The sequence below is a fragment of the Rhinolophus hipposideros genome (assembly GCF_964194185.1).
Source record: "Rhinolophus hipposideros genome assembly, chromosome: 15".
Taxonomy (NCBI): Eukaryota; Metazoa; Chordata; class Mammalia; order Chiroptera; family Rhinolophidae; genus Rhinolophus; species Rhinolophus hipposideros.
The window spans coordinates 14,184,280-14,200,187 of NC_138061.1; the positions used below are offsets into that span (position 1 = coordinate 14,184,280).

Consider the following 15,908-nt stretch of genomic DNA (forward strand, 5'->3'; position numbering starts at 1 on the left):
TTTGGTTTATATCTATTTTGTAGCCATAACCCCAAGAACAACACTTTCACAAGTGTCTATCATATTCCATTAAATTTAAATGTGGGGAAGTCTCCAGGAGACATCCATGGGGTAAGTTACATAATTTTGAATTTCAAAATAGCCTTTAAAGAAAATTTCTTAGCTCAGGCACCTGTTATGTTTTTAAGTGTCTGTGTCTAGATGTGAGCCTGCACATTTTCCCCACAGAACCATGCAAAGGACATTTAAGTAACCAATATTGCTATTGGTCCTATCACAGGATAGGGGCCAAATACCCACGATAATCTAGCTTGAATGTCTGAGGTCGTTGTATACAGAGTAATCTCTCTGTGTCTGCCAGCTTTGGACACATTGATGACAGTTTATACAAAAGGCCCTGTGTACACTAGGTGTCTAATACATAAAACACAGTAGTTAGAAAATATTACAAGAGCCTTTTCTTCTCTCCATGATTATTTTGGTATAGAAAATAAAAACCTCTAGTTTCACACTCTTAAATCCCTCCAAATTCAGTAGTGTTTAAGATTATTTGCAGCCTCTCTTTCTCCACGGGGCAGGGGTAAGTCAAAGTTATATTGATTTGGAACTGATATTTGCGTAGACAAGGAGGCCATGTCGATAAACCAACTTCTTTTGAAAAACCAGCAATGGAGTTTTGTCAAATAACTAACTTTCATTGAAGGCTTGTGTTTATGAAAATGATGAATCATTTAACTTCTCATGCCCCACAAAAAGTTCAGTGAGATGGAGCTAGTGGCTTTCTAAAATTAGAAAATTACGCATGAAGTGGAAGGCTCTCTAGTAATCTGCCTTCCTAATGTTACCTCATTTCATACTGGCTCTCCTGCCTGCTCAGGCCACACTCCTCAAAAAAATGTGCATTAGATCGAGCTTGTCCTTACCATGTGGCTCTTTACACATACTGCCAAGATACTTTCGCTAAGTACTTTGCACTAATTGTGATTTCTTATTTTTAACAAGCTTATATAACATTTACTGTATATTTATTGCTTAATTCAGTTAATACACATCACAATCCAATAAAGTAAATATTATCATCTCATTCTACTGGTGAGGAAAAGGGGACTCTGATTGTTGCTCATATATCATTGATTTCTAAGGATTCACAAGTCTTAAGAATTCACAAGCAATCCTAGGTTACTGAGAAGGCTAACTGTTTTAGGATTTTGTTGTCATCTCCTGATGTCTAAGGAAAGCTACATGAAGTTGCAATAAAGACTGAATTTACCTCATACTTAAACAGAGTGTGAAACACTCTGCTAGGCTCTTTATCTGTGTTATCTCATTTATTCTTCACAGGAATCCTCTGTGGTAGTGGCATGTTACAGTTGGGGAGGCTAAGGCTCAGAGAGGTTAAATAACTTGCCAGTTTTACCCAGTTAGTGGAGGGAGGACAAATCCAGATTTATCTGACTTTAGACTCCACATCCTGAATTCTTCCATTGGTTTGCTTCTGTGTACCTAGAGCATTCTGGTAAATGCTCCAGAAAGAAAAGCACTTGTTGATACTTACAAACATCCAGATGTGTCTGCAGTTGTGTAGCCAGAGCTTGACAGATTAATGCAAGGAGATGTACTTACCCATCGGACTGCTGTTTGCATGTATTACATTCTCTACAAAAAGATCCATAATACTTGTATTTTTCCACCCTATGCTCAGCTTCAACTGGCATGTCCCTACCTTACAATCATACAGCAGGTCACACAATAGTACTTTTCTTTGAGGTGGTTGTGGATTCACTTTCTTTTAACTGTGTATGACAGGCCCGACCTGGAGTGAGATTATCTCTGGTTCTGTTTCCAGCCGTAGACAGTGATGTGAGCTGCCCAGGAGAACTATGTGTGTGTATCTGTATCTGTGTAAATATGTGTATAATCATGTATATGTGCATATGGGGAGTGTATGTGTGTGTGTGTATATGTGTACATATGTGTGCATGTGCTGTGTATACATGCATAGGTACCCACATGTGTGTGGTGTGTGCGTCTGTGTATGTATGTTTCTCTGTGTGTGTATGTGGTATGTGTATTACATGTACATCAGTTGACTGCTGAGATCACTTTCTCCTCCTTGGCCACCAGGGAAAAATTCAGATGGACAAGTGTGTCCCTTCTAGGCCCTAGATCTTAGAACCACCTGGGGAGTGCACTGGATTACTTTTTACCCCTCTGTGTCTCTGAGAGACTGCCAGGTGTATAAAATCTAAAGTCACTGTGCTTGTGCAAAAGTAAAAAAAAGGGAAAAAAGCGACGCTTCAGTGGTGGTGATGAAGGAGAAATGTAAAAATTTTGAGCTGGCAGTTGAAGCAGATTGATGTTTTTCTGTTTTTAAATGTCACTCTTTTAAAAATAAGTATATACTAAGGTAAAATTTCCTGTTTGGTAGATGTGAGTAGAATATTTAGAAGAATAAAGCATGTAGGTTCTCCTCTATTCAAAGAATGAACATTAGCCCTTGATGCTTCCTTACCGCCTCAGTAGCATTTATGGCTTCCATCCCTCTTCCTACTTCCTCAGAATAATCCCGAATCTCATGAAAGGTCTCTGGGGAGGCCGACACTCCTCAGTGTTGGATTTGTGCTGTGGGAGAAGGGGAGCAAATATGGCTTCCGCTCTACTTGGGTCATGTGATTCGGACTCCTTAAGTCAGTGGCTCTCAAGTTGGGCAATGTTACCCCCCACCCCCAACCCCCTAGAACATTTGGTGATGTCTGGGGAGTTTATTGATTGGCACAATTTTGGGGTAGGAATACTATTGGCGTCTGGTGGATAGAGGCCAGCTATGCTGCTTAATATCCTGCATTGCATAATACGGTCCCCTGCAAGAAGGAATTAACTGGCCCCAAATATCAGTAGTGCCTCCAAGAAACTCTGCCTTAGTCTGTGTGATGCTCATGGCGGTTTCTCAAAATCCGCGGGAAAAAACATGTAAAGCTCTCTCAATTTATATATTTAAAAATGTACATATTGGAGTTGCGTTAAACAGTGGAAGCCCAGGAAATAAATGACAGAAAGTGCTTTCATAGGGAACCAGAATTCCTGGGTTCTAAACCTGACTCTGAAAACTCATTGATAAGGGGGAAGAGGGACTCTAGAAGAGGGTAAACAGGGTCTAGTATGTGGTGATGGGAACAGAACTGACTCTGGGTAGTGAACACACAATGTGAGATACAGATAATGTATTACAAAATTATACACCTGAAATCCATGTAACTTTACTAACAATTGTCACCCCAAAAAACTTTAATTTAAAAAAAAAAAGAAAACCCATTGAAAGATTTTAGTAAGTTCACTTATTTTCCCTGAGCTGCTTTTCTCATCTATAAAGTTAATGATTTAAACTTCAGCTTGTTAAAATTGTAGGTTTTGGGGCCCCAGTTTGGACCTCATAAGTTATATCTGGGTTTAAACCTAAGACTCTCTGATTTTTTTTTTTTTTGGTTCGTCCTTTTTATGTTATTTTTAGGAAATCTTTGCCTATCCTGGGTCCTGAAGATATTGTTGAGATGTTAGTGCTACACATTGATCTACACATCCAATGCAATCCCAGTCCACACCCTGCGGGGTTTTTTTGTTTGATTTTTGTTTTGTTTTGTTTTGTTTTTTTGTAGAAACTGACTAACTGATTGTAAAATTGAACCTACAAAGATATGAACCTACAAAGATTCTAGAATAACCAGGAAATCTTGAAGAAAAAAAATTAAAGGGCTTAGGTTAACAGATTTCAAGATTTACTACAAAAGTACTCAGGGTAGTGTTGGCACAGGGATAGACAAATAGATGAGTGAAATACTATACGAGGTCCACAAACATAGCTGCTCATATATGGTCACTTGAATTACAACAAAGACACAATTGCAATTCAATGTAACGAGAATAATCTTTAAATCCATGATTCTGGAGGGCTTGGATATTTGCATGGCCAAAGACAAATCTTGATACCTACCTCACATTCCCACAAAAATTCACTGAAGGTGTATCATGGGTCAAGATTTTAAAGGTGAAATTATAAAACATTAGAGAACACCTACTTGAATTTAGGGAGCCAGCATTTTAATAAGCTCCCTGGGTGTTTGTGGCACAGACTAAGTAAAGAATCCTTACTCTTAACGCCCTGAAGTTCCTTGAACCTGAATTCTTGATGTTGTGTGCTAAGCTCACGGAGACTTTCAGTCTCTTTAATTGCACTGCTGAACAGAGCTGTGCACACAGCAGGCGCTCTGTACATGCTGCCCATCTGGTGGAACAGATGAAGCCGCAGTGAGACTGACAGCACAGTGTGAGCTGTAGTGCAGTTAAGATGCTCTGCCTTTGACACCTAGGGAACTCTTCCAGTTTAGCGACACATTGATTATTTCTCTTTCTCTTTCCTGACCACATTTTCATTGTGCAGATTGACAAGCAAGATGATGGCAAACGGTTTAAATCAGGTTTTCCCTGGGATATAGAATCCAAGGAAGGGGCTACTGCACCAAACAGGCAACCCCTGGAGAATGAGGTGAGAGAAAGGTTATGAATGGGCTTGGATGCAGAGAAAAGAAGGACACACCATGCAGATGAAATGTATTCTTCTTATTAGTTCTAGACGAAGTCAACTAGGCTTTCTTTTATCCAGTTTATAATCCCAACTGTCTACGGAAGACCTTCATCAACGTGTCCCAGCGTCACTTCAGCCATACCTACTTCCGTCCAAGCTCATTGATGTCTTCCTTCCAACCATTGTGTTTCTGTCGGTGGGAACAGACACCCAGGCTGGAAACCAAGGCTGCCCTTTCTTCCTTTGACATTTCACTCAGCTCCCGCCCCCCTTTCCATTTCATTCTCCCAGCTTGGATCCACATCATCTCCTGCCTGGACCTTCATGGCGGCCTCCCGAGGTGGCTTTCCCTCTCCTGGATTTGCCTCTGTCATAGACGTGGGTCACACACAGCTTCCTGGATGTCCCTGGCTTGCTCCTCCCACCACCTGAGAATTTATGGTCACTCTATTAATAGCCTCATCATTTCAAAATTCCTCAGCCATTTCATTTCAGTCATACACATAATACTTGCATTTTTCTTATTGTAAAAAATTGCAAACATGACAAAGCTAATCCCTTGTCCACCATCTCCTATCCCAGGTTCCTCTGTAGAGGTACCTACCTATTGTTACATTGAGCTTGTTCCATCTCAGGCACTGTCCCAGGCTGTTGGAATACATTAGAAAACAAAACAGAGGAAAAGCCCTGCCTTCATGGAACCAACCTCCTAGCGTAGAAATCTTTCTTTCTCCCTTTGCATCTCCTAACTGACCTCAGCCCTGGAGGTCCAGCTCAAATTCCATCTTCCTGTCCAAAACAGGGTCCATCTCTTACAGATTGCCTTTTTAAAACTCCTGTTGTAGTTACCTTCGATACAGTATGTTGAAGCACACAAACGTTTTCTAATCACTAATTGTTTCCTCTATTTTATTTCTCTAGATAGGTCATAAGTATCTTAAAAGAGGAACTTGGTCTTTCTTTTTCTTTTTTTCTTTTGCTTTTTTCCAATGTTAATTGCTTAACTGAATGTTAGGCACATACCAGGTAGTAGGTGTTTGAAGGTTGGCTGAATGATGCTGATTAATCTCAGATTACCTGTCCACAGCAACTCTCTGATGCTCAATCTTGGTGCAATGATGGGCAAAGAAATGTCTGGTTACATTTGAAACTCTTCTATGATATAAGTGAAGTTCAGAAAGTTCAGTTATGTAGAATATTAGTTCTTGTCTAATTAGAAAAAAAATGAATATTTGGGTTGGCTGAGACATGCCATATACCAATAAGAGTTTGTAGTTTTCAGAGAATTTCTTTCTGATATTAACATTGTGTGTGAGCATTGCTGGGAGGCTGGGGTTGGGAGGGGGAATCTTACCAACCAAATGTGTGAGGTATGTATTTGTATGTATTTGTGGGTTTCCTTTATAGAGAGCCTATTGGACTGGATATGGGGAAGGGAATTCTTGGTGCCCAGGAGCGCTGCCAGACCCTGAAATCGTAAGGATGGTCGAAGCTCGAAAATCTCTCGGTGAGGTAAGGGCCCTAGAAATTACTTTAGCAATTAGTTTGAATGTTCCTTTATTGTAAGATTGTGATGGACAGAATACTGGCCCCTCCTCCAAAGACTTCCATATGCTAATCCCTGGAAACGGTGTATATGTTACTTACATGCCAAAGGGACTTTGCAGATGTGAGTAAGTTAAGGTTCTGGAGATAGGAAAATTATCCTGGATTATTAGGATGGATGCAATTTAATCACAAGGATCCTTATAAGACTGAGATAGGAGGGTCAGAATCAGAGAAAGGTAATGTGACAACAGAAGCGGAAGTCAAAGCTATTTGAGGCCACAAGCCAAAGAATGCTGGCAGCGTCTAGAAGCTGGAAAAGGCAAAGAGCCTGAGTCTCTAGATCTTCCAGAAGGAACCAGCCCTAATGGCCCATTGTAGACTTCTGACCTCCAGCACTGTAAGAGACCTTGGTAGGTAATCATGTAGAAAAGGCCATTTTAGCCCAGGTTGTGGAAATCCTTTAAAAAATTGCATAGTACCTACCCTCTAGTCCTATCTACACACCAGGACACCTGCTCTTTGAAGAAATCACTTTGGAAAATATTGTTAGTCCTCAGTGAGTTTTCCTTTAGCAAATGGAAAGAAAACAGTAGAAACACAAATGCTAAGTTGCTACGTCTCATTAGGAAAACTAATTATCTGAGATATTCAAAAAGTAAGGAGGCAAAAGTAGCAGACATTTTATTCCCAATGCTATAGAACTATCTCCAGTGGAAAAGCTGCAGAAAAATCTCCTGCATCCTAATTGCTACATTATCATACATGCCTTTGAGTCAAAGGGAATCCTTTGGGGTGTGCCAGGTTCCACATAATTTGATGCAAGGATTGAAGGGCAAACCCTTTGACCTGGGAAATGTGCTTTGAAAGTTTTATTCAAATCACCAGTTGGATAACATTTTCAAATTTATTCCAGGTGACTGAATTATCTTCCAGGTATCTTACAAACCCAGTTGCTTTGGTTCTGATGATGCTCGCAATTGTCATTTCATTAGTTCCCATCTTATATCATATTGGTTCTCATGCTCACATGGGTTCTGACCTGCAGGAGTATACAGAAGACTATGAGCAACAGAGGGGCAAGGGGAGCTTTCCAGCCATGATCACGCCTGCTTATCAAAGGGCCAAGAAAGCCAACCAGCTGGCCAGCCAAGTAAGTATCCTAGTGCTTATTCACTGTCGATTATGCTAATTTTTGTCACTAATGTACACCTGGGACTTATATAAAAATCCAAGAGAGAGTGCTTTTGGGAAGTAGGTGTGGTATTATGGAGAAAACTGATTTTTTAAATCTTTTCCTTATCAGTTATCCTCTGTGCCTTGACTGGGCCCCATCCATCAAATGGAGAGACCCTGTAGCTCACCCAAAGACTGGACCAAATGAGTCCTTAAGGTTGTTTTAGCACTAAGCACACTTATTCTTACAAAGTCGATGGTAGGTCCTCCTGAAGAGTAGCATAGCTTGTTGGTTAAGAGCTCCGATTTTGGAGCCAGAATGCTGGGGTTTGAATCATGGCTCTCTCACTTAACTAGCTGTGTGGCCATGAGCAAATTGCTTAACCTCTCTGTTCCTCAGTGGCTCATATGTAAAAATGGGGAAAATAACAGTTGTGCCTCCTGTGATTGTTATGGAGCTGAAGTGAGTTCATATTGTTTATGCTTAGCAGTGCCTGGCACTCTTGTGGACTTTACAGCTTAGCATCAATGCCCATAAAGCAAGCTCTAAAGACTTCCCATAGGTGTGTCGAGGGGAGCCAGCAGGTGTAACTTCAGGGCAGCTGCCAGGAGAGGTCTTCACAAAGGCTGGTGGGTAAGACCGTGACTCTATATTGTCTTCTCCTCAGGTGGAATATAAGAGAGGCCATGATGAGCGCATCTCTAAGTTCACCACCCTGGCGGACACCCCTGAGCTGCTACGGGCCAAGGCGGGGGGACAGCTTCAAAGTGATGTGAGCAATGATGAAGGCCGAGACTCAGTGATTCTTGTTTAAGATTCTCCATTCTTTCCTTGCTTGGAGGAGGAGGGCGGGAGAATGTAGGTGGCATCTCAGTGCTGTGCAAAGACCAGGAAGAACTTTCTGAGGTCAAGGATGGTTGGATCACAAAGTTCGCTAGCACAGAACTTGTGAAAACTCCCCTTTAGAGAGAAAACTTTAGAGAATATTAGTGACAACCCAGATGTATCTGGTTCATCTGGAAGAATTAATTTCAGATCAAGTCTCTCCTGGTCACTGCAAATTATAGAACGTAACTTCTAAAGAATTTCTACTGCTTGCCTTTTCATAGCCCAGTCGCTCCATAGCACAGTAAGACCAAGAACTTAGTGGTGTTCTGAGTGGGAAGTTTAAGCATGAATTCAGGTTTAGCTTCACAAGTGGCTTCCACTTGCCTTGGGTTGAGAAGCGTCTTTTGACTCCCAAACTTGACTGGCAGCTCCTCAAGGGCAGAAGCTTTATTCCTCTGCCCAGCCCTGCCACCTGGCCCACACTAGGTGCCTCACACGTTTGTGATGAACTCTACATTGAATTTCTCTATGTGCCAGGCACTGTGCTGAGTATTGGGAATAAAAAGGTATATATGATACACAGGGCTCATCAAGCTATCAGCCAATTACATTGCCATGAGAGCTGAGACAGGGCGTGTGCAGGGGGTTATGGGAGCTCTTACTAAAACTTGTCACTCAGATTGCCTGGTAGAAGGTGAGAGGGTGACATGTGATCCAAAATTTGTCTTCATTTTCCAGGTGAGATACACAGAGGACCATGAACAACAGAGGGGGAAAGGCAGTTTTCCTGCTATGATCACACCTGCTTATCAGATAGCCAAAAGAGCCAATGAGCTGGCAAGTGATGTAAGTGTCCCTGATAACATTGTCATGTTAGGGGAGGAAGCAGGAAGTTACCTGGGCCTGGCAAGTCCAACTTCCTGTCTACTTTGGCATGCACTGTGGATCCAGGAACTTTCCTTCATGGTGTTCAATCAATTTTACCATGATCTGGCACTTTTATGTCTAAGCCACACTGCCTGGACCCAAGCAGAAAAAGAACATTCCACAAGGCATTCATTTTTACTCTTCTGCCCTTGAGCACAGGTGGCTAAATTCACTGGGTTTGTCTTTTCCATTCAAACAGGTGAAGTACCATCAACAATATCAAAGAGAAATAAAAGGAATGGCTGGTCCAGCCACTGGAGCTGAGGGTACATTGACGAAGGAATACATGGATCAGTATGGCCAGGTGTGTGATAAAATGACTTCGTCAGACTGCCCTTTTTGATGGTCAGTTCTCAGTTTGCAGCCCTATAGTCTGTGACACAGGCTGTGGCCATTGAAGCAGAGTTTGGGCTTAAATGACCATTTAAGCAGAGGTTGGGCTATGGCTTATTTTTGCCCTATTTACAAAAGTTGGATTTTCTAAGCAAGAAAGTAGTGGGCAAATAATTACACAGGGCTCAACTTGACCCACTTAGGGAAACAGATTCCAAGAACTTGTTTTTTCTTTTTTTAAGTAGAGGAACTATGTCAAGATGGCAGGTTTGCTAAGAATAAAGCATTCTCATCTATTCATTGAAGAATGGTCCCAAGGACTACTAAGACTGGTTACTTTCAACCCATTGCATAAGTACAAAGGGGATCAAAATACATGTCATGAGAAATATTTAGCAATTCACTGAGTAGTGGAGATCATTTTCTTGGAAAGTAGTATTTCTTGTCTAGGTTGCTAGGTAAAACAATATGCCAGAGAACACAGATGTTTTCCCCAATTTCACTTCTTAAATAAACTACATCTTGTCAGGGTATAAAAAGGTTGAGATAACAACTACAAGCTAGTTTTCATTTGCACATCCCTCTCTATTTTCTGGTACTAGACAGCTGTTTTAGGGGAGAAAAGAAACATTATTTTTTACTGTCGTAAGTAAAGGGTGTTGGAAAAGCAAGTGCGTGTGTACTAGAAAATTACAACTGGGCTTAGTTGATACTTCTTTCTTAATTGGAAAGTTGTTTGAATTTTTTGGCAGTAGGTAGACTCTATAACGTAAATGACTTATTCAATATATATAATTTAGAAAACAACTTCCTTTTCTTCCTCAGAAAAACAAGTTGCCTATATAAGGGTACAGTCATGGGAGACTTAGGATGTGTGTGAAGACAGTTTGTGACCCCTTTGCAAAGGTCTGAGCAAAAATATTTGGCTTTGAATTAAAAAGCTCATTTTATTAAATTCCATGGTTAGTTAAATGGTCTCTTAATGCTTTAAACTCAGTGAAAATATGTGTTTATTGGTTTCATGTTTTAAATATGTTATGTAGAAGGCTCAGGACAACTTTCAGACATTAGTTTTATTTAAAAAAATTTGGTTTCTGTATTTGGCAAAAATTATTTGGTTCTAAATGTGGACAGTGCTATCTGCCAATAGTTATACTGCACACAATTTCATACGTGTGTCTAGACGTGTCTGTACACAGCAGTGAAATGTAACTTCGTGGGAGCATAGTCGATTCTCAGTTATTAGGACATTTTGGTGGCGGTTTCCAGTTGTGATCATAACAAATGCAAATATCAAAGTGGGTGTTTGTTTGATAATACCACTAGCAGCTGTTGAGAGGATCAGTCTTGCGTGGCCTTTCACTGTGTGATTTAGCAGGACTCACCAGGGCGTGGGTAGAAGGGAGTGAGAGAGAAGCAGACAGACAGTCAGATAAACTATAAATAACTGTAGTGCCTAAAATGCCAACCAATCCATTCTGTTTTTTAATGAGTAACTGGTTTTTTTTTAGGTTAACGGACTCTGCCGTGTAATCAGTCTGTTATTAGTAACCAGTCAACACTCTAAAGGCAGTTCCATATTTGTGAGATGAGAAAGCAGCTGATTCAGTTCAGCACAGGACTAGGAGTGAGGGATGAGTTCCCCAGAGACAATGGAGCATCTAACAGGGCCTTGAAGTACATCTGACAGCCAGGGAAGGTTTATACAAGTGATGTGATGGACCTCATGACAGAAAGCTTTTCCTTTATGAAAGTGCACGGGTGGTGTGGAGAGAAGGAAGGAAGAAATTAAGACTCAGATTATAATGTTTAGTGTGAAACATGTAGTTTAGCCCCATTTCAGATCCTCTTATGCCAATTTGAAAACACTGCCCACCCCATTATAAAAGTTCAGATAATTATTATGGGAGAGAAATAAATTTTCCTCTACTCTCAAGGTTCTTCTAGCTGGTCTAATAATCAAACAGAAGTGAGATAGATTAGCAAGAGAAAAGTAACGAAATTTAATACATACATATGTATGGGAATGCACATGCAGGTGGGGTTCAGAGATAGAAAGGGGGATTGAGGTATATAAGACATCCTGAGCTAAACATGACGCAGTGCGCCCTGGGGGCTTCCAAAGTCCATGTAAGATGATAAGAAGAACAGCACTTTAGAGAATAGAAGTTTGCCCTGCCCTATACATAGGTCAAAGGAAGATATCTCTGATAATCTCTTATAGGCAAGGCCCCTAATTCAAGTTGTTCTAGGTAGTTAAGGGAGGGGCAGAAGTTTCTCTTGAGTCCAACGCTATAGTGATCTTTAGCTCAAAACAATCCGCACACCACAGGGCCACATCTTGGTGTGACTCATTCTGAACCCCCATTTTATATAATGCTCTCCTTCTTGGCAAATGACATACATCACAGCGGGAGACAGTATTTGGGACGTCAACTCATCTCTCTGCATAAATCTGTTAATGGGCCTGAGAAAGGCAGCGTTCAAGACTACAGTGGCTGCTCAGAGGGGCTTTCCTAGTGTCGGCTAAGAAGTGAATACTCCGTAATACATGGGCCTGGGAGACTGGTAGAGTGTCTTGATGTATCTGGTGGAAATGATGATGGCAATAAGAGTTACCATTTCCTCAGTGCTGACTGTGTGCTGGGCACCAGTGACTCAGAGTCGGCCATCTCAACCACCACAAGGTACCGCTCCTATAGCGTGATCACTGAATGTCTGATATGGATGGGCCTCCATGGGAACAGGCACTAGGAGAGATCATTGCCGATCCCCCAGCCATTTCGGGAGGAGAGCATTACTGATTGAAATGTCTGATTGACCCAGCAGGGTTACTTGGAGGAATATGACCAGCACAGAGGGAAGGGCAGCTTCCCCGCCATGATCACCCCGGCTTATCAGAACGCCAAGAAAGCCAACGAACTTGCTAGTGATGTAAGTACCACATCGGGAAGACCCATAGAGCCTCCGAAGCAGAGGAGAAATGAGACTTTGAAGGCTGTGCTTACTGATACCTACGCACAGCTTAATTGATTGGAACTGAGCCAAAGTAGAATGTTAGCCCTCAATTTCTCTCCAGATTTCTGGTATCTATTTCTTTTGTTCAGACTGTGTGGTCCCATTTATCTGCTTCAAAGGAGATTGACGGGACAAATAGTACGACTCACTTTAAGTCAGCTGAAGCAAGGACAAACACTGGTTTAGCCAGATGAGTTGGGGTTAGGAGAGTCTTCGCAAAAGAACCCACCTAGAAATCTAGCACTTTAGGGGGACAGCTGATTAAAACAAGTCATATGATTATCAAACTAGGTGTAACCCGGTGGATAAAATTTTTATTTGCAGAATGTTGGCCAGCTGGCAGTCCTTGAAAGACGGCTTATAGTTAAACTTGGCAAAGTCACACACACACACACACACACACACACACACACACACACACACACACACACACTAGATCTAACACTCCAACTTGAGTGCTCGCTGTGGCAGCACATATACTAAATATGCCAACTTGAAACTTGGTCTCTAATTAGAAGCCACGCATTTGTTTCCCATCTCCTTTGCTCTTCTCCTTTATTCAACTATTATTCAGTTATTAGCCCTTTTGCCCTGCACGGGAAATAAAAGACACATTGTTCCCTTTGCCCCTTCCTCAGCAGGCGGGATGAAAAATGATGTTGAAACCAAGGGCAGACTGAGTTTGGGGTTACACCTTTTGGTATGACTATTTAAAGACTTTTCTTCATGCAAATTAAAGTGTAAAGTGTGAGATGGGCCAGTAAAATTTTAATACAAAAGGGACCAATCAGTTTATGGATCTCAAGGAGGAAAACACCCCCATGATGTTTTTTTCCATCAGAAAATTCTATGAAGCAAATGTTGACCTTAAGTGTGGGGTGATGCTGAAGTAATTTCTCTTGTGGAGCAGAAGACAACAACTCTGGACCCCGTTTGTGTGTTTCTTTCAGATAAAATACAGGCAGGACTTCAATAAAATGAAAGGTGCTGCACATTATCATTCCCTCCCAGCCCAAGACAACCTGGTTCTGAAGCGAGCTCAGAGTGTGCACAAGCTTGTGAGTGAGGTATGTTTGGGGGACAGTCGCACCTGTATGCTGTACCTCCTTTAGGCAGTGGATGGGGCAACCCCAGAAAAAATTCTAGGTAACGCCACCTAAACGACTTCCCAGTTCCCAAAAGAATGACTCTGCAGTAAAAGCCATTCACAAGAGAGCCCAGAATCAAAACATTACTTTTCTCTGATGGTTCAGAAGTTTCTTCCTGAATTCTCACTGGGCTGCAATATTCAAAAGTTGCAGGCAATAGATTTCTGGTTGTCAGAATACTGCATGAGCCAACATTTATAGCTATACGTCACTCTTATAGAACGGAAATCAAAGAACAGACGGTTTTGAGGGCGGAGCCTCTTCCATTCTCTTAATATTGTAGTCAGCTTTCCAAGAAACGGTGTGTACCCTATGAATCCCCCTTCCCTTAGAGGTGGAACTGGCTGCCGAAGGGTGTGTTTTGTTTGGTCTACGTAGTGATTAAGACTTTTAGAATTGTTAGGACCTTTTGGCAAGGAAATGTCCCCTCTACATCCTTTCACACCCTAGAGTCTCACTTGCACTACCTATCTGGACCCTGAAGGCATTTGAGTTGGCATCCTCTCCCAAGGGGAGTGTGGGGACAAAGCCCCCAAAAACAGTTTCCAGGCTCTCGGCCTCACAATAGAAAGGTGCTGGCTCGGGTAGTAAACGGCCATCAACTGTGATCAGATGGCCAGCAGCTGTGGCTAGTTGGCCGTCAGCTGTAACCCATAAGCCATTGGCCACTAATATAACGGTTGTGGCTACGCTAGCAGAGAGAGTGGGGGCTAGCAAGAAGATGGGGGCTGACAAGCGCGGACTGCTGTTAGGACGGAGGGTCGCAGATTATGTAGATCCCGCTTCCTGTGTCTCCAGCCCAGCCGCCAGCGAGAATATATTGGTTTGACTCCCCTATCTATGGCTCCGTGGGTGTTCCTGTTTGGCCTCACCATGTCCTGCGTTCTTGGGTGGGGAGTGGGAGCTGAGACCCTGCACGACAAATGGCGCAGCGAGCAGGGTCCCCTGCGTGACAGGGAGGAATTAAAGCTATTAAAACTACTCACAGCAACAAGTTATTTGTAATTCAGAAACGGATATGCAGAGATCCTAAAAATATTTTTCTTCTCTCATCGCTAAAGGTCAGTTCTTTACTTCAACCTGTTATTTAACCCTTGTCCTCTGACTTTGGGCTGCTCAGCGTCACTAGGAGTGATACTTTCCTGATTTCATCCCAAACTTTCTAATAGTAGATGGGTGCCAAGGCATGGGGTCTGTGTTTTAGATAACTCTTCCAGATAATTCTGATGCTGTAGGCCAGAGGTCAGCAAACTACTGAGTGCCCAATCCGGCCCCCAGCCTATTTTTGTAAATAAAGTTTTATTGGAACACAGCCACATGATGTTTGTTTAAGTATTGTCTACAGCTGCTTTCAAGCTACAAGGGCAGAGGAATAGTTGATGTAGACACTGTGTGGCCAGCAAAGTGTGAAATATTTGCCGTCTGGTCATTTATAGAAAAAGTTTGCCAAACCTTGCTCTTGACTCAGATCTAGATGGGTCCTTTGCAGTCTTTAGGCCCTCACTTTGTCATAGGCCCAGGCAAGTTAAGTGTCTTGTTCTGGTTCAGAGAGACTTTTAGAGACAGAACTGGAACCAGACCACTGATACTACAATTCTACCACTCAGGAATAACTCTGTTACCATTTTGGCCTTTTTCTATGTGAATATACTGTAAACCAGTATATGAATATAAAAACATAGTTACATAGAATTCAACTACATATATAGTTTTGTATACTGTTTTATTTGACATCATATTGTGAGCATTATAATGCATCTTGCATGCTTTAGAAGGCATATCCCCATCACATATTTCATAAGGATAACAAATTATATTTCCTTTGGTAAGAGGTTACAAGGGAACCTTCAGTTGCTTTTTTGCTCTTAAGTTTATCCCGTGAGACAAATCAGCCATGCATGCCTCTGTTAATGGTAATCAGCCTTCAGAGCCTTCTCCAATTACCTGGGATGACCAGGAGGCTATTTAATAACTAACCTCACATTTTGCCTCCATCCACCCAGGGGAGCTCAACTAACCAACCCATTTGAAATGAGAAGACTCTCTGTGTGTCTATGAGTGATCTCATTTATTATGCTCCTTTGTAAAGTAACTTTTGGGGTTCGATTTTATGGAAGTATTGTCACGCAGGGGACCCTGCTCGCTGCGCCATTTGTCGTGCAGGGTCTCAGCTCCCACTCCCCGCCCAAGAACGCAGGACACGGTAAGGCCAAAAAGGAACACCCACGGAGCCATAGATAGGGGAATCAAACCAATATATTCTCGCTGGCGGCTGGGCTGGAGACACAGGAAGCAGGATCTACATAATCTGCCTAACAGCAGTCCGCGCTTGCCAGCCACCATCTTCTTGCTA

The 15,908-nt window shown here is 42.0% G+C and overlaps 1 protein-coding gene across 5 annotated transcripts in view; it reads left to right on the plus strand.

Annotated features, from left to right (window-relative positions):
• NRAP (nebulin related anchoring protein) overlaps positions 1–15,908 on the plus strand; it is a 69,576-nt gene that overhangs the window by 1,260 nt on the left and 52,408 nt on the right. For 2 of the 5 annotated variants that reach the window (XM_081075197.1, XM_081075199.1), the window contains exons 3-11: positions 24–111; positions 4,436–4,540; positions 5,987–6,091; positions 7,173–7,277; positions 7,969–8,073; positions 8,868–8,975; positions 9,256–9,360; positions 12,219–12,323; positions 13,358–13,474. In XM_081075197.1, the coding sequence (XP_080931323.1) occupies positions 24–111; positions 4,436–4,540; positions 5,987–6,091; positions 7,173–7,277; positions 7,969–8,073; positions 8,868–8,975; positions 9,256–9,360; positions 12,219–12,323; positions 13,358–13,474 (943 nt within the window). Of the gene's footprint in view, positions 1–23; positions 112–4,435; positions 4,541–5,986; positions 6,092–7,172; positions 7,278–7,968; positions 8,074–8,867; positions 8,976–9,255; positions 9,361–12,215; positions 12,324–13,357; positions 13,475–15,908 lie in introns of all 5 variants that reach the window. The other 3 variants (XM_081075198.1, XM_081075201.1, XM_081075200.1) reach the window with 2 other exon arrangements.